Genomic DNA, 19112 nt, shown 5'->3' on the forward strand with positions numbered 1-19112 from the left:
ATCAAGTGTAAGGAAACATTTTTAAGCAGAAACTAAACGGGAACAAACAAAATTACTCTGAAACACAAAGCATTATGTAACTCAAGTGTGAACACTTTAAAACCTTATTGTTACAGTTTTCTTTCAGTGCCACATCGCTTACACTTATGTTTCTGCTTTAAAACCGCTGTAGCAATTTTAGCCCCTGCCTCAGTCAAATAGACTGAGGCTATCGGTCATCGGTCAGGAATGCCCATTATCTGCCCAGAAGTGTCTGCAGCTGTGATATCGAATCAAACAAGGACGTATGTGCAAGTGACTGAACTGATACGCCCAGCTCTCACCCTCCCACACTCTGAGGCAACGCTAAAGAAGGTCTTGGCGTTTTCAGATGTGCATTTGATAAAGTTTTGTTCTTCCCCTGGTTTAAGCCAATCCAGTCCAGGCCCTTTGCAGTCCCATTACAGCCGACGTCCTGCGGATTTATGCTGGCTGAGATTCTGTTAACATGTGAAGAGAAATATTCCACTATTTCATTAGTACAGTTATGCAATAACTAATAACAATTAATCCTCTCAGAGAATAAGTGTGTGTCAGGTGATGATGGTCAGCAGACCACAGCGGCTGTGCTGCCAGAGGCCTGACTGAAATGACGTGTAGTAAAGTGCAGAGTTGTTTTTTTACTTATTGTATTTAGTTTCATATTGTCAGCTTAAAGGTGGAGCTTCTTGCTTATTTCCACCCATCTCATATTTTGATTGAGGAGGAGGAGGGAGTGGGTGGGATTTTCCATATTTAAGTAGGGCAAACGTTTTAGCTTTTAGCAAAAGTAAGAGTACTCATGCAGAACCATATACATGCATATCACTTAAATGTGGCTTCTCTAGATGGTTTTAATGACTTATATGTCCCGGCGGAGTGCGCCGATAAGTTTAGTTTACAGGACCCAGAAGCAGACACTGAAAGGCGGAGTTGCTGGCTGAACAGAAGACGATCCTTTATTTGGATGTTGGCACATGAAAAAGCATGAAGCTATGAAAACTAAGAAAACTGTGAACACTCGGAAAACTAAAGGACTAAGAAACTCAGTGAAAATACTACGACAAACTATGAACACCGAGTAAACTATGACAAAACACTATGGAGACGCAAACAGACGACCTGACAACGAAACATAGAAAACAGAGGACTTAAATACACACATGAGGTGATCAGGGGAAGTCGAGACACACGAGGAAACAGCTGACAAGGATTAACATAACGATGCACAGGAAATGTAAACTCAAACAATGACATGAAAACTGGACTTTCAAAATAAACAGAAAAACATGACAAGACAGAAACATGACACAATAAACAACAATGGGAACATTAACACACGGGAACACCACTGACACACATGAACCTAATAACAAGGCAGGGGAAGGGAACCTAAATACAATGAACAAAGAACATACTGGACTCTTACAACATAACACAGGAAACATGATGAGGCAGACCAAACAACATGGGCTTCACACATGAGACATGAAACAAATGGCAGGTGAGACCAAAGCCCACGGAAAAGGGGAAATGCAGGGATCAATAACAAAACTAAGGCTGAGCCACTCGGGGGTTTTACAGGAGCTAGATGAGCTTAACCCAAACGATAAATGACAAAACATGAAGCCTCAAGTTCTAACTAATAATACAAAACAAGAACCTAACATTTCCCCATACTAACAAAAGAAATACACAATATATCATGAACTCAAAATGCTGGGTGACAGACCCAGCCCATGACATTATATAATCCTTGATAGCTTTATCTATAATAATAAACCATCAGATATTAGTATTCTAGTAACTAGAGCTTTAAAATAATGCTTCTGAGTAAAAAAGAAAAAAGGTAAATACAACTGATATATACTAACTCACATCCATGCCCGAGTGCTTGTGAGAGTCGATTTGGGTTGTAGAGTGCAAAACAAAAAGCGAGCTTTATTTTAAAAAAACTGATTCACGAAAGGTACAAAACTAGGAAAACAAGAAGATACTGGAGAAAAAGGAAAAAACAGACAAAGCAAGGTTAAAAAAAAACAGACAAGAGCAGACCAGGAAACAAGACAGATGACATGAGAAAGGAAGTGACAGGAAGTAACTCCACGAAGATAAACTCAACATGAAGATGGAGAGGTCAGAGGAACTGGAGTAAGTTGAACCACAAACGAGCAACAAAGTCACACAGGCTGTGTCAGGCAGTCTGATTCATTATGGTTGCACTTCAAATATCCTAAATAAACGTGGATGAGGAGCCTCGTGAGATTTTCTTCACTGCAAGAGATCCAAGCAGAGAAATAGATGTGACTCAAATGGGGCTTTTCTCACTTCTGTGCAGGTACATGTAACACACACACAAAGCGTCACTCGTGACACATGTTGGACATCACATTCTGCACCATGCCAACCACAGGAATCAAATGTTAAGACACGCTGCATGAGAGCTCGTGCATCAGGGCTTTTGTCAGTGTAGACAAGCTGATCTGTTTTCCTCTGAGTGTTTCTGAGCTGCCTGCTCATGTCTCACTAACTTTATCGCTGCCTGCAGTGGGTTCCCTCCCCTCCTCTCGTGCTCTGGAGTTCAGGGGGTTGACCAATTGCCAGCAGCTGTTGCTCATTTCACAATGGTCCCGCCCATACAGTGCAAGGCAGGCAGCACAACCGCTTCACAGTAGATGAGCAATAGAGAGCTAAGTTAGAGGAATATGTCTCCACTGTGAGCAGCAGAAAGGAAATACTTAGAGCAAAGGAAACAGGAGCTCAGCTGCTGGTGAGTGAAGCTTCATGTTCTTCATTTCTCAAAAGCATTCAGAGGTTTTTTGAAGAGGTTTCTGTTTCTCAGAGTCCTCTCATTAAAGGAAGGCAGATTGAGTCATGATTTGTCACAGGCTGATGCTTTTTGTTTCCTCTTTGATATTTTGCTCTAAGTCTCTGTCAGACATGTTATGAATTACTGGATGACTTTTGCGATGTTTTACTGTGTAAAACCTCCAGTTTCTGGGGTGTGGAAGTGCTCATTCGCTCTGTTATAACTGCTATCAGAGATGCTGGAGTTTATCACATTCTTTCCATTCCCCATTTAGAGACTCAGCCAGCACTCCCACATGCCTAGGAACCTCTGTCTCTCTCACTCTCACACTCACTCACACACACACACACACACACACACACACACACACACACACACACACACACACACACACACACATACACCAGTGGACGTATTTATCAGTTTCTGGTTGAGTTGACTAAAGCACTAAAGACGTCAGTTTCCTGTAAGATAACATTTCTGGCTTCCTGTATTTTTCAGCTGAAGCTATCGTCATCCCTTCCACTCCCAGCCTCTTTATTTTTCCTTTTAAACTTTGCTCAGCATATTTTTAATGTGTGAAGCTGTAGTGTTTCCTCTGTTTCCTCTCTCGTCTGTAAGAAGACTGTAAGAGCAGAAAGTAGATAAGCAAGAGCAGGATGTAAAAGGAGATGAAGATTATGACCCTGAGCTTTGTGTTCAGGGGCATGAAGGCAAAGACTTCATTAAAAAGGGATTATTTGGCACTCTGACGCTGAAAGATAAAGTTTCCCCTCCTGAGTCTTTACCCTCGTTCCAACTCTCTCTTTCTGTCTGCCTCTCGCTGTAGCTGTGTTGAGAGAAGCTCAGAGGAGAGCCCAGATCCTGTCGTGGGTAAATCCCCCGCTGTCGACACTCGTAGCTGCCCTGTAGAGTGGCACAGCGTTCACATCCTCTTGCTCCTCATGTTCCTGGGAGCTGAGTGGAGGGCAGGGCGAGGAGACGCAGCCTGCCGGCCAGAGTCACAAGCACCATGATTGGGATGGGGCTGCACAGGAGGCTGCTTTTTGCCATGCTCACGGTCTCGTGCGTCCTTATTGTCTACATTCTGGCTTTGACCCTGGAGAGGCCTCTGGTGCCTCTCTACGACTTCATACAGAGGGCGAGCGGGTGAGTTCAGACTTTTACTTTGAATCTCAGATATGATAAGATGGATATGAATCTTCTTTGACTTGTAGACATTTTTGTGCATCATCTTTACACTTTTGGGGGCACACAGGAGTACAGTTAGATCCAGCTTATCGTGTTTCACCTGCTGAAGATCAGAATAAAGAGGGGACAAAACTAAAAGTTGCAGCTCAGGCCTGAGAGGGAAAAGTTACTGAGTGTCACCTGATGACTTGAACAAGGAACTAACTGCCAGGTGTGGATTTCAGGAGGCAACACAATATTTATAACATGTGCACCTGACACTTTCTCTAAAAGAAAATGCTACAATCAGCAAGGCAACAATACCTCTGATGAAGAAAGACACCAATGAGTTTATATAAACTCCAAGATATGAATGAGTATAAATATTGGTCTGCTCAGTTATGGTTAAAAACGGAGTTATTTTGGTCAGTATGGAGATTTAAAGCATGACATCCAAACACGTTCGATGCTCTCAGAAGGGAAATGGGGGACCGATGACACGTTTGGGATGTACGTGATGGAAATTTGACACATGTGAGCAGTTAAAGTACAGAAACCGAAGGCAATGCTCGCATATTCAAGCAGGTTTATTCTCCCAAATAAAAGCTATGAAAGCAGCCTGATATTGGACTGAATCCTTAATTCGTTAAACCTGATTCTCATGTCTCGAACCATGCGGGCGCAAGAAAGGACGTGAGATAAAATCATGACAATATGTGCGTTCGTTCAGTCATGATGATGCTGAAGAATTAAAAGCAACGCAGAAAGCCGAGAAGCCTCGCCGCATTACACGTCACGATGTTCTGACTGGACTTAACCAAGGCTTTCGTTTACATCACCGGCCCTGAATTCTCAAAAAATATCCAAGACATTTAAAAGCAAAAAACATTAACAAAGAGTTGGGCTCAGTTTCAGATCCCCTCGTACTTTATTCCAGGGTAAAGGTGCAGCACATTTTAAGAACCACACTTGCCCCCTGCATCTGTAAACCATTCAGAGAACACGGCCATAAAGTGATGCACATGATGACCATGATGACCAGTGATAAAATCTTAAGTACACCAACTGTTATGAGGACGCATCAGAAATGCTTGCAGGGCAGTTAAATATGTAACACATTTAATGCTGCTGAGTACGAGTAGCAGAAAGGAACCAACCTTTGGACTTCATCAGGGTCTTTGAGCTTCTTCTGGGCGTGGCCCTTATCAAACTGTTGTCACAAAACTACTGTTAACAACAGGAGAAACACTCACAGCAAAAAGGCCATAAAAAAGTGCAAGAAGACATTTATAATACTCATATAATCTCAAAGTAATAGATAACTCTAAAAACAAATTTTTATTGCTGTTTATTAGTTTTACAAATTCTTCGTCACTCTTAAACAAGGGTCAGTGGATGCCAGGATGTTTGTCACTGGATATCCTGGGTATGTGGAAGCCCTGAAAAACTTGTCTTTTTAATATTTGCATTAAGAAGAATAAAAATAGAAATCTAGAGACTGAGACATGTCTGTATTGTTAGAGAAAAAGCTTCTCATTCAAGGTCCAAGAAGGGTATTAAGAAGTTAAACATTAAGCAGCAAGCACAGACATATCCCAGGTTTACTCCCATGTCCCAGTGTTTTGATACACTGGTGTTACTACCGGCACGAGGAGCATTACAACAGTGATTCCCAACATCTGCCCCATTCAAATATCGTATGATCTTTTTTCTTTAAATGCAAGTCTTTAGAGTTACAGATGTTGTTGCTGCTAATGATGTTTTAAAGTTCTTTATCTTTAAAAATATTTTGTGTGCATGACGACGTTCTTTTCCCCGTCAAAACTGGATGTGTGGAAATAAAAACTGATGCTTTCCAATCTGAACTAAATTTATAGATTTTTTTATCTTTTTGAAGAAGCATAAAGCTTCAGTTTCATTTCAGCTATTTAATCCTTTTGTTAGAAACAGGAAACTCTGGTGATGACGCGAGTGAGTTATTAAACAGGATTGCCTTATCCACTCTCAGCTCCCCCGGACATGCACACGATTGGACAAAAGGGGACTTTAACACCTGAAAATAAACTAAACATGACCAGTTAATTCACCTTTATGTGAAAATCAGGTATTTATCCATATTGTGCACTGAAAATATGGTGCTACATACCTCTTGAATCAGTCGTCTGGATCGTATTTTCCAGCTAAACAATATTTTTAAGCCTCAGCTGCTCTTGCATTTTCCATCCTGAAATTGACACTGCCTAAGAATTTGGTACAGTGACCTCCTTGTAAAAGGGGAAAAACTGAAGAAAAGGCAGCTTTCCCTCCCTGAACACTGTCAGGTTCAGACAACAGTCCACATGCAGAGCTGTATCAGACGAGGCAGTGAAACTGGTGTGAAGGGTTAAACTCTGAGATCATAAGTGGTACGAGGGGTTTTCTGTAACCGGCACTTATCCCCCTCCCTTCCACTTGTATCATTGTGGTTTCAACAAAGGAGCCACACAGCACTCCGGCCACACTAATGAAAAAAATCCCCTGGAGTTATTTCACTGGAGGTGGTCTCTCTCACACACGTATGTGAAATGTAAGCTTTGTAGCGACGGGCAGCGGTCCAGGTTTAAAAAGCCGACGGGTCCACATTAAATGCATTAAATCGAGGGGGTGGAGAAAAGATGGCTACTTTCTAAGGGGGCTGTTTGAGACACTCGGGAGTGAGTGTGGGCTTTTTGAGCTCAGAGGGCTCTGATTTAAAAAAAAAATCTGAACGCCTTTTGTAAGAATCATAATGTGAATGTCCTCTTCACTCGCCTGCAGCTGCTTTAGTCTGGAACTGGAGGTTAAGATCATGAATTTAGACGCTGAAGCAAAAGATATTTTACAGCCATTGGTGTTAAAGCCTCATGTAGAAACGTGAAATGGTCAAAGAGCAGAAAACTGAAATCCCCATAAGATGCACAAAGGGGCCCTGTGCACAGAGACGTAAAAGGCCCCAATTCCCACCTTTGAGACTCCCTGTGATGAGTGATGACTGCTTTACAGTCTTTTTTTTTTTTTTTTTTTTTTTTTTTTTTTTTTTTTGTCTATTTTGAAGTCAAAAGATGACTGCTCCTTCCAAATGCAGTCGTTTATATTTGGCAGTGTGGCTCGGTGACACCGGCACGGAACAGGAAAGCATAAAAGATCAAATTAAATATGTACTGAGTCCAAACAATACCCCAGCAGCTGTGGTGTCTGTGCACGCTGTGTAAACACAATTGATTAGAACGATGAGTTAAGCCAACCTATCCGGGTGGAACTCTCCCAGTCTTTTATTAACTTTATTCTGTTGGAGGAGTTTGCAGTTTGTCCTCTGACTGTAATGTGGCAGTTAGTGAGGCGCAGGGGTGGAGGAGGTGGTTGCCAAGCAGCTTGCAAGCTCAGCTGGGAAAATTGGACTAAAATGGAGTAACCGGATCGCCCTGTACGAGATTCACCAACTGAGTATGTCAGGATCTGAGCTTTGACTCTGAAACACTTTATAAAGACGTCCAGAGGCTTCCCGATAGTTCAAATAATCAGCTAATGCTTGATGCTCGGAGAAAACAAAGTATTGATATATGAGAGGATGTTTTCTTTAACAGAAACGTGTAAAACACAGAGCAACCACCAGGCTCATGAAATAATTATACCACAGTTATCGCAATGTCACACTGTAGCACACAGGATTTTACGGTGATCAATGAGACTTTTACATCTCATGACTTTGGTTTGTTGTTTCTCCTTATGTTACCAGTTACTTGCCAAAAATAATATTGATCAAGAGTACAACAGAGTAAAAATATCATTTTTTATTATTGAAATCTCTGTTGGCTCTTTCCACCTGCCTAAGTGTGATCTCTTTCTGCCTTCCTCTGCTTTACAACAGCACACACTTTGGATTAGTTCTCTTTTGAAACATGACACGTAAAAGAAACATTTGAGTGTGGGAAACCTTCACCAACCGAGTGAGGAAAGCACAAATGCTCTGAAAAGACATGAACAACAAAAGCTGGGACTTTGTCCTCATGTAGGCGTCAACTTTTTATTGTGTGGATTATTTTAGTTGTTTTTGTTGATGTGGGTGTTTTTGCTTTGATTTCACTTCCAGGATTATCTTAAATATGAAAAAAAAATCCTTCCAAGCACTCGAACATGCGACTTCCCGTTTTGTGCCTTAAATGGAAAAAAACATGCTCATGCACGAACTATTTCCCTTTATCTATGCTCATGACATTTTCAAAGAAAACTGTTTATAATGCACACATAGAAGCAGCTCGTATCATAAGATGACCCTCAAACCCTTTAATTTCATAGCTCATGTATTTGAATTTTTGATTTTCATATTTTACTCTGGGCTGCGCTCTCTTAAGCCACAATAGGCACATTAGTTGGAAGTTGAAAATAATGTGGAGCTGTCCTTTGACTCTTGCTTGGTATGTGTTACATATGTGTCGGTAACTCTTCTGTCTCCCGCAGCATCTCATCCGAGGAGCCTCTCAACGGGCCGATCAACAATGCCCACTTGACCTTCCTGCCCCCAGTGCCCAGCTCGCATCCAGACAGGGATGTAGGGAATTTGTTCCTAAAGCATCACAAAGTGCAAAAGCAAGACCTGGATAAGGAGACATCCAAGTCCAGATCTGATGATGCCAATAATAAAACCAGGATCGATACCAAACGGCCTACAGTGAAGCCTGCTCGGCCAGCCAAACCTACGGACCCTCCCTTCATAGGAGACTCGTACATGAGCGAAGACGTCCCTCCGCAGACGGTGAGTTCTCCTTAACTGTGCTTAGTCTGCTGGCTTTGATTTCATCTGCTGCTGAAAATGAAACCCCCTGAGAGCAAAACGTTTATCTGATTTCAGCAGCTGTCAAAGAAATGTTTGCTGTTTTTAATCCAGGAATCTGAAATCTAATCTGTCTATATTTTACAGGCTGTTTTCCCTGTGACATGTGACATATATGTCTGTGCAGTTTGTCCTCTGACTGTAATGTGACAAATCGAGACGACTGTGTGGATGTCTCGATTTGTACAACTTCCTCTACATTTGCTTCTTGTTGTGCTTCTTCTCTCCTTACTGTGCTGTTGTACAGGATGTAATGTTTGCGTGGGTCCTGCATGTAGCCCTGCAAAAACACTCAAAAGAACAGGACAACATGCAGAACAGCACAATCAAAGACCTCAGAATGACAGGAAGTGAAACCGCATGCACTGATACACAAAAATATTTTCTCATGTTCAGTTGACATGGACAGTATGCAATTTGGCCACAAATAGAAGCGCGTACTCTACCAAATGAGTGTCATGTTGTTTCCAGTGAATGGTAAATGTGCTGGTACTTCCTACTCAGCTTAACACTCGAAGCACTTTCACCCACTTCTACAGCACTTTTATCTGTGGATGTGCAAGGTGAAGCTCAAGACTCACGATCTGGCTCAAGGATATTTTGTCACGTAGACAGTTCGAGCTGGGGATCGATCCAAAAACAACACGAACCATGATTTCCTTTGGGATTAATAAAGTATTCTGATACTGTGGCTCATTCATGTTTTAAATAAACAGCAATTAAGCTCCTTGGCAACAGACAATATATCAGACCTTCATATTCACAAATCCACACAAATAATAAAGGTAAACATCATCGTTATGGTGACTGACTGAAGTGGTGAGAAAAAAGCCAGCGGGTAATAAAAGTTGTAATTTGAACCCAGTAAACCAGCGGTGCCCATCACATGACTTGGTTTATCATCCCTGCAGCACTGTCACACATCTGCTTTTATTCGGGGCTGAGATGTCATAGGGCGGCTGCCATGGTTACTGGGTGGATCTGTTTTTTCCAGTAAATGTTTAGTAGAAATATGTTTCATGTGTTTTTGTTTGTTTTGTTTTTTCTTTGTTTGTTTGTTTTTATGGAGCCTGACTTCCACATTTCGTCACTATGAGCACAAACTCATGGTGTCATGAGGATGGAGGAGTGTAAAACAGATTAATTATCAACTCTGACTGTTATGGATGACATTGCATATTTTTGTAAGACTTTAATGATGAGGCCATATCATAAATCGCCTCTGTCAGTGCGCCCCAGGGCAGCTGTGGCTACAATGTAGCTGCCATCACCAGTGTGTGGATGACTGAATGTGTAAAGCGCTTTGGGGTCCTTGGGGACTAAGTAAAGCGCTATACAAATACAGGCCATATACCATAAATGATGATCTGTGCAGACATTGTAGTTAATGATAAATTTAACAAAGACGGAACAAGAAAGATTAAAACCATGGTGTACTACCCCAGAGGAAAAATGAAACAAAGGAGCCACTTATACCAGAAGCAAGAATACAAAACAAAGCTGCTGTTATTGTTGAGAATCTAAATACTGAACAGCAAGTTTCAGGCCATAAATAACATGACTAACATAAACGGACTGCAGAGACAGCCAAGGAGAGAAGACGCGATCAAGATAAACTAGTTGATGCATTTCTTTATTTTTATGCCACTGCATTCATTTTAGAGGTAAAGGTTGGATATTATTGGCTTTAACGTAAAAATGTTACAGCACAGGAGATGTGCCTGACATAAAGAGCTCTGGTGGTAGCACTACCATGCTACTAGTGGTAGTGCTACTGATGCACTAGGATGTGACTGTGGTTCAGGGGGTTGGGAAGCTCATCTGTAACTGGAAGGTTGCCGGTTTGATCCCCCAGCTCTCTCTGCTCTCTCTGTCCTGGGCAAGACACTTCACCTACCGCCTACTGATGGGGCCGATGGCAGCCTCGCTTCTGTCAGTCTGCCCCAGGGCAGCTGTGGCTACAACTGTAGCTGCCTCCACCAGTGTGTGAATGTGAGAGTGAATGAATAGTGGCATTGTAAAGCGCTTTGGGTGCCTAGAAAAGCGCTATATAAATCCAATCTATTATTATTATTATTATTATTATTATTATTATCCTTTGACTACGATGACCTGGATGACTGAGAACCTTCACAGACTTATTATTATTATTATTATTAGTTATTAGCATGTAGCTGTTGTTTCTGGTACAGTTTACTGCCATGTTCCAGAGAACTTAGATCATCACTGCCTTTCTTAAATTGCAAAACTTATTCAGTCATGTTTTCTTATTAACAGAGCATTTTGGTGTTGAATGTTTTATTTTTTTCTTTGGTTTTTATCGGTTGAAATTAATGCTTTCGATCCGACTCGGGTTGCTTCATTTTTCCTTTGAGGCTACTGTTATTGTGATATAGATATCTGTAGCTGTATAGACGACCCTACGCTGTCATTTTGGTCTCTAAAATAGCGTCTGTTGCTTGAGGGTTACCCAGCAGCCAAGCTGATATATGTAGTGAGTCAAGTTTATTAAGATGCCTGAATAGATAAGAAAGCAGGCGTCTGTTGCTCAGGCGATACACCTTTATCATCCACTAAAAGCGCAGATCGGTTAGATCAGCAAGTTACTGAACAAAGAGTGAAAAGCTTGTGCGCACGAGCATGTGTGTTGAAGTATTTAAAGTATATAAATAAAGAGCGATGTGACTGTGCATGATTGGCTGCAGCGTGCAGTATGAGGCACTTTTAAAGCTCTTAGTTTCCCGGACTATCATCCGCTCACTTTCAGTGGGTAGATTTTCTTTGAGCACCCTTCTCTGATAACATCTGCATGTATTTTCTTATCTGTTATTTCCACTCTTGTATTTCACTCAAACAGAATATTTCTCCTCCACTAACATCTACTTCCTTGTCTACATGTGTATATACTTGTAAGGTTTTTGTTTTTTTTTTTTTCATCAGCAATGTCTGCCTCTGTGTGTTACTTCATGCCTCATGCTGGATGAAACCTCCAGCATCTGTCCTGTCGTTAGCCCTGTTCTCTCTCCGCTCTGCAATTACCAGGCAATTGCGCCCAGTGAGACTCTTATTAGGAGGTCAATATTGAGGGTGAACTTCCTGCCGAGTGAAAGTAATGATGTTGGCTTCGTAATGATTGTGAGGGACGTGCAGTAACTGCATTTAGGTCTGGAGGTAGGAGCGTCTGCATGAGGTCTGATAACAGTTATGTTGGTGTCTGCTCCACACAGGGCTGTCCAGACAGCATCCGAAGTCGGGTGGGGAAAACTGAATTTGGAGAGCGATTTCTGGAAAGTATTCCAGTTTTGCAGTGGGCCAAACACGTGACACCCGAACAGCACCGGCGTCTGAGCCATTATCCTGGAGCACATGGCTGGGGAGGGATCGATTACGACAGTGAGATTTTGATTTTATCTAAAAAATTTTCCTTTTCATTGATTGCTCCTTTTGAACTCTCCAGTTTCTTGTGAAACTTATTTTATTTTAGTTTTAGTTTAACGTTCATGATGGAATGCAGCCATCACAACTCTGCAATTTTTCTCTACCCAACCAAATCAGTCTTTTTTTTTTTTTATCCTCACCTCCGTGTTCAGATTTTTATTCTTAGGCTTTATTAAAGCAGCTTTGCATGAGTCCATGATTCAAAATAATCTTGTTTATCTTATGCTGGGCCTTGGTGCACCCACACACCACCCACCCAGTTCCATATAAACACATCCACACTGTGACATCAAAGAATTTTAATAAAACTGTCAGGATCCGACTGCTTAGATCAAACCTGAGCTTTTGCCTCATACTTAGACTGACATCATCATTTGTAGCTTTGTAACATCCACCGTTCTAACAGCTCATAATGGGAAAACAACGAAAATCGGTCAAAATTCAACTAATTGTATTATTATTTTTTAATATAAAGCTGGATTTGCCCCAGTTCAAGATGAGGTGCGTATGTGTCCTGGCTTTTTTGTTTGTTTGTTTGTTTGTTTTATTTAAACATACATTGACATGGTCCTGAAAATAAAAGTATTTACATTTTATTTTGAAAAAGGAGTGTCTTAGAGTTATTTATTATATAAAACAGACAAAAAACCCACAAAACTGAAAATGTAAATACAGTAATACACCATAAATTTACAGTAAATGTACATCAATACATTAAACAATTGTTCAGGCTGAATAATCCACAATAACACTCTGGCAGGAAAATATCCTCCTCCAACTCTGTCTTATAAGAGCCAGATGTAGGACTACAAGTACTTCTGGATAATTTCATTGAGGACATGCTGGTCTCATCACAGCACAGACGTTTATCATAGAGATAAAAGCAGCTTCCTGTCTGTGTGCCCACATGGATCCTCTGGGATTTTTTTTCCTGTTCTTTCAGGACAATCCATCCATCCGCGTCCGCTTATCCTTTTCAGGGTCGCGGGGGGCGCTGGAGCCTATCCCAGCTGTCATAGGGCGAGAGGCAGGGTACACCCTGGACAGGTCGCCAGTCTGTCGCAGGGCCAACACACAGGGACAGACAACCATTCGTGCTCACATTCACACCTAGTAGCAATTTGGATTAATCAATTAACCTATCCCCACAAACTGTGGGAGGAAGCCGGAGTACCCGGAGGGAACCCACGCAAACACGGGGAGAACATGCAAACTCCACACAGAAAGACCCCGGCCTGATGTTGGAATTGAACTCAGGACCTTCTTGCTGTGCGGCAACAGTGCTAACCACCGTGCCACCATGACGCCTATATTAAACAAATCTTAGATTTAATCAGTTCTTTTGTGCCAACAGCACTGGTGGAAACACTCTCTGTCCTCAACTCACCTGCTAACTGGCAGATGTTGGACAACTGGAAGGCTCCTGGCAATAAGTCGGCGTGCAGTCGCTGTGCAGTGGTGGGGAATGGAGGGATACTGAAGAACTCCCAGAAAGGGAAGGAGATCGACAGCCATCACTATGTCTTCAGGTCGGTCCTGACGCCTTCCTTCCTGCTTCCTTTCATTAATAATGAAAATATAAGAAAAATAATGCTGATTCTATTTATTATGTGTCTCTGGATTGTTGTGGTCTTCAGGACCAATGGGGCAATCATTAAGGGCTTTGAGGAGGACGTAGGGTCTCGGACCACCCACTACACGTTCTCCACAAACACGCTGATGAATTCCATGTTGAGCTACGCAGGTGTCGGGTACAGACGACCCCCCGTGTCTAAGGTGAGGACGGAAATAAACATCTGTCTTTATTAAGTGACGACGTTAAAACGGTCTTGTCATGCTCGGCTGCTCCCTCCTCTCAAACAGGAAACGCGGTACATTTTCCTGCCGGATCACGACCGAGATTACCTGCTGATGAAAGCGGCGGTGACGCACACCCTGGTGGACAGGGGGCGTGAGAAGGGCAAAAAGTAAGCGACACTTTACAGACTGCAGCTTCAGTCCTGTTTTCTTCTGCGTTACCCGTTTTTAATTTGATTATTATCAGCATCAAGGCCCAAGGAGTGGAAGCGTCCTCAGGGTTGGTCCACTACCACTAGCAGGAGTTCTCCACACTTTGAGGTTTTATCAAAGATTTTCTTAGGACACAAGCTGCTTTTTCACTCATTTTCAGTCCAATTGTTGTACCTGACCTTGTTCAGAGGAACAGTCATCTCACCAGAGAGCAGAGCAAAAGGCAGAAAACATCCAAAGAAGAGCTTTGAATGTCCGTCAAGAAGCCTGGAGAAGTATTTCTAAAGACTACTGAAAGAAAGAAAGCTGAATCGCAGAGCTCAGACTGTGTTGAAGAATAAGTGTGGTCATAACAAATATTGACTTTCAAGCTCATTTAAATTGTACAAACTTGTTTTTTGCCTGTATGTCTGCAACTCAAGACTTGCACAGCCAGCTATGTTTGTGCAGAGGTGCAAAAACGGAGTCTTACTTTTTGGAAATATGATTGCTGAGATGAAGCAGATGATATTTCCTGCAGACAATCCAGCAGATTAAACCTGACTAGTCTGTATTTGTTTATAATGTCACAAGATCAAATATGTCAGAAGCGTCACTGCTCATCAGTGATCTTTGAATGTTAATACTCGTGCTCTCCAGCAGTTGTGGTGTTTTTATAGTAATGCCGTATTTCCTTCAGTCCAGTGAAGTACTTTGGTGAGGACGTGTCAGCAGAGAAGTTGAAGATGTACCATCCTGATTTCATCCGTTACCTCAGAAACAGGTGAGCAAATTCTCACTCGTGAAAGCAGAGCTCGTGTTTCAAAAGCTGTAAGTGGGATTAAAGGAGAAGCAGCGACTGAAACCAGAGAGAGCTGCTGAGGGAAGATCCCCACGCAGCCACACTGGGCCACAGAGGTCACCGTGTGTGTGTGTGTGTGTGTGTGTGTGTGTGTGTGTGTGTGTGAGAAACTTCAAGCTTCAGTTCCTGAAAGGCTCACAGCGCAGGTTATTCATGTTTTGTGATCTTTTTGTTTCAGATTCCTCAGATCCAGCACTCTGAAAACCAGATTCAAAGACATCTACCGTCCATCAACCGGTGCCACGATGCTGCTGGCGGCGCTGCACACCTGCGATCAGGTACATTTCCAGCAGTCTGTTGTTTACTTATCAGGAGACAAGGCCGTACTTGCCCGATAGCGTGAGAATGTTTTGACTTTGAGCAGCTGAGCTGCAGAAGCATGTGCTGCATTTCTGTTAAATTGCTGTGTGTCAAAAAGCCTCCACAGAGTTATGCTTTTGATCTTTACTGTGGTGGCAGCGAGCCTTATACATCGTGTCCAGATTCCGTATCCGGTTAATTGCACATGTTAAACCTGTTTTCCAGCCTGAGGAAATGAAAATGAGCCAAGTGGGTCAAATTGAACTAAAACTGGCATTTTGCAGTTTACGTGTCACCAGATTCCTAATCTGTCTGTCTTTTGATTATAGGTAAGTGCGTACGGCTTCATGACCCCAGACTACAAGAAATACTCAGACCACTATTACGACAAAAACTATCACCCTGTTGGCTTCTTCGCCAACCACGACCTGCGTATGGAGATGAATCTGTGGCAGCAGCTGCACAAGGCCGGCCTCGTACGGCTCTACATGCGCAACTAAACGAGGATGATGAGAAATTTCATCACTCCATCTGCACGCGGCTCACCAGCATAGTCACAGGGAGACGGGATGTGCAGAAACGTGGGACTGTGCCCGTCTCAAAATGACACTTCACAACTTTCTGAAATAAACGCAAAACCAGCAGATGATTTATTTTCATGAAGGAAATGATGATAAATTTGATTTCTAAAAGACAGCTGCTGTTATTGTTCAGCAGAGAGGTCACAGTTATGGGTCTATTATTTGTTTTGCCTCTTTTTAAAGGAATCTTTCTGTGCTGGGAAGCATTATTCTGGTGACTGGTAGGAAAATGGAGCTTATGTTAATTTAAAAGAAAGAAACGATTTTTGGATTAAGGGGCCTGCTGGTCCGGACCACACAATCCTGTGACGGTAAATCCAAACGGTGTAAGCTGTGAGTCACAATCTCTAAGATACTGTCAGACTGTTAAGATGCTTTCAACAACCTCAAAGGGGAGCTCTTCTCCTCCTGCTCCTCCTCATCTTCTGTCATACACGGGCTCTTCCAGTGTTTCACTTACCTGCTGGTTAAACCATCTGTTTATGAGGGGCAACCAATAAGAAGAAAGGTGGCTCGAAGGAAGCTAACGTGGTTCATTTCAAACAGAGAATAAACTGAGGGGCTGCACCAGTGTAAGATTTACTTTGAACTGTGCTACTCTGGTAGAATTCAAAACCATGACTGTAAATCTGGGAATCTGCAGAATTTATCAGCTTTAGTTGGAGTTGAAACACTCCAGATATGCTATTTTTTTTAAAGTGTTATTTCCTCTCTTTGAATAGATGGGCACAGATTCTTGTCTAGTTAAAGAGGGAACTGATTTGCTATTGTAAAAGTTTGATTGTTTTAAAATTATTTCATTATCTCTGCAGACAATCTGTGGTGATTTATGGTAATATTTTGCTTTCCTGTGAACCTTTCTGCTGCTGCTACAAGCTGAACTGGAAATTGTCCCTTCTGTCTTGTTATGTATTTATTTTTAAACCAGCAAACCAGCAAACAGTTGTTTACTCTGAGAACTTTAGATCGTATCATACGATCGGTCTCTGGCAAAGCTCAAGTCATTATTGTTTGACACAGCGAGACCACTCTCGAGTTGGCAACGTGCTTAAAATATCCCATCCCCGCGGCCAGAGCACTGCTGGCAGTGACCACGGGCCATTTTTATGAGTTTTCTTTTTTCTGTGAGTTTACTGTGGAATGAAAAGGGAAATAATTCACTGACTGTGACTTTAAAGCTCACAAACAAATTAAGTATTTAGTTTAAGGGACGTAATTTATTCTCATTTTAAACATATTTTAATTTCTTTTTTTAACACTTAACTACACTTTGTGGCCTCTACTGGACTTTCAGTGCCTTCAATGTGAAACAGCAGTTTGGGTTAATTACTGTAAGAACTGAACTTTATTGCCAGACTCCTTCAGCTCTGACTCATCAGCTTCCATCTCTGAAGTGACCGTGGGGGGTCTGCCCTCGACTACATGGATGTACTGTCTTCAAGCTTAAAGGGGATTTTATTGTATTTTATTAACAATACTACAAGTTTTGAAGTGGAAGGAAGGTAACCAAACCAAAAACGGTCACATCAGGGAACGTGTGTATTTAAAAATTAGCCTTCTGTGTTATTAAATCAGTGCAGAAAAAGCAATGCAATATTTCCAGCATTTCTGCAAACTGTAGAGGGGAAGGAGACTTCTGGTTTATATACGGTGCAATGATTGATTGTGATTTTTTTTAAAAAAATTAAATCCATATCTCAGTGAGTTTGAGTCTTTCTGTCATAACCTGAGAGTTTGGTCACACTTTATTTTACAGCTTTGATTAATTTTTTTCTACCAAAGATCAAGAGGAAGGTTCTAGAAATTATCATTTACTGTTACTAATTATAAAATGGAGAATTTATTTATTGGTCTGTTTTCTTAACTGCATTTTCTAATCCTGGGTCATGAGGAATTCTGGAGCTTATCCTGGACTGGTCACCAGTCTATCACAAGCCTCACACAGAGAGACTATTCACACTCACGGCCAGTTTACCCAGCAAGCATGTCTCTGGACTGTGGGAAGAAGTCATGCAAGCACAAGGAGAACATGCAAACTCCCCAGACAGCAGGCAGATTCAAACCCAGGAGCTGTTTGCTGTGAGGCAACACTGCTAACCACTGTTCCACTGTGACCCAGACAGTATTTGAGAGCTTTTCAGACATTAATCAGTCTTCAGCTGCCACGCACCCTTGTATAAAGTCAGTATCATGTCTGATTGCACAGAATAGCCTATGACTTAATAACATGCAGTCCAATTTTATTTCTATAGCACCAAATGATGACAACAACAGTCACCTCGAGGTGCTTTATTTTAAGGTAAGGACACTACAATAAAACTAGAAAGTACAACAATGAAATGACCCCCTGTGAGCAAACACCTGGTGACAGTGGGAAGGAAAAACTCCTTTTAACAGGAAGAAACCTTCATCAGGAGTCTTGCACCACCTTTTCCATGTTGTTCTGTTTTCTCCACTAAATTTTGTACGCTGTAACATTTATCTTAAAGCTTTAGTTACTTCTATCCTAAAATCTCCAAAATTCTAAGTACCAAAATATATTAGCTCTATAAACATTCAAAATGAAATATTAATTAATGCATAATATCATGATTCTGCATAATGAGCACGGTTTCTATAAATCTTTTGGAATATAAAATTAGAATTATGCTGATTTTGGCTGCATGAAAGCCAGAAATTTGTGCCCCAACAGGCACTGAATGATTGTTTCCAACTTTTTGAAACAAGTCTTTTAAACTAAATTACACATGTCTCTTGTGAGAAAGATATCTATTCTTTAACTTAAGATCTGATGTGACATAGGGCCTCTAAACGTGCTATTCCACCTTGCTGATATGCATTGAGAATAGCTGTGTGTCAACACATAATGTGTAAATGCACTAAATTGGCACAAAGCCATCAGCTAAAAAAATGAAAGAATGTTTTCTTTGTTGTTAATTGTTTAATATGTTTTAAATTTACACTCATTTATATTTGAGGTTATCGTTATTTTAAATGAAGTTTTACTTCAAGATATTTTTTGTCATACTGAGTGACATACCATCCCACGCCTTTTAACCGGCGCCAAAGGTTTCAGTTCATACTCCAATCCAGAAG

General features: G+C 41.5%; 1 protein-coding gene across 1 annotated transcript; it reads left to right on the plus strand.

Moving 5' to 3' along the window:
* The first annotated feature begins 2651 nt into the window (after positions 1–2651).
* st6galnac (ST6 (alpha-N-acetyl-neuraminyl-2,3-beta-galactosyl-1,3)-N-acetylgalactosaminide alpha-2,6-sialyltransferase) lies at positions 2652–17720 on the plus strand. Its single transcript, XM_085417167.1, has 10 exons — positions 2652–2788; positions 3657–3976; positions 8474–8768; positions 12074–12239; positions 13639–13813; positions 13922–14060; positions 14148–14251; positions 14974–15057; positions 15314–15413; positions 15765–17720. Exons 2-10 carry the CDS (start codon positions 3840–3842, stop codon positions 15933–15935), a joined length of 1371 nt encoding a protein of 456 aa, XP_085273293.1. The 5' UTR covers positions 2652–2788; positions 3657–3839; the 3' UTR covers positions 15936–17720.
* Positions 17721–19112: the final 1392 nt, after the last annotated feature.

This window comes from Rhamphochromis longiceps, linkage group LG8 (genome assembly GCF_057381845.1).
Source record: "Rhamphochromis longiceps isolate RC_006_pf linkage group LG8, R_longiceps_female_GT1.1, whole genome shotgun sequence".
In the NCBI taxonomy this organism is placed as follows: domain Eukaryota; kingdom Metazoa; phylum Chordata; class Actinopteri; order Cichliformes; family Cichlidae; genus Rhamphochromis; species Rhamphochromis longiceps.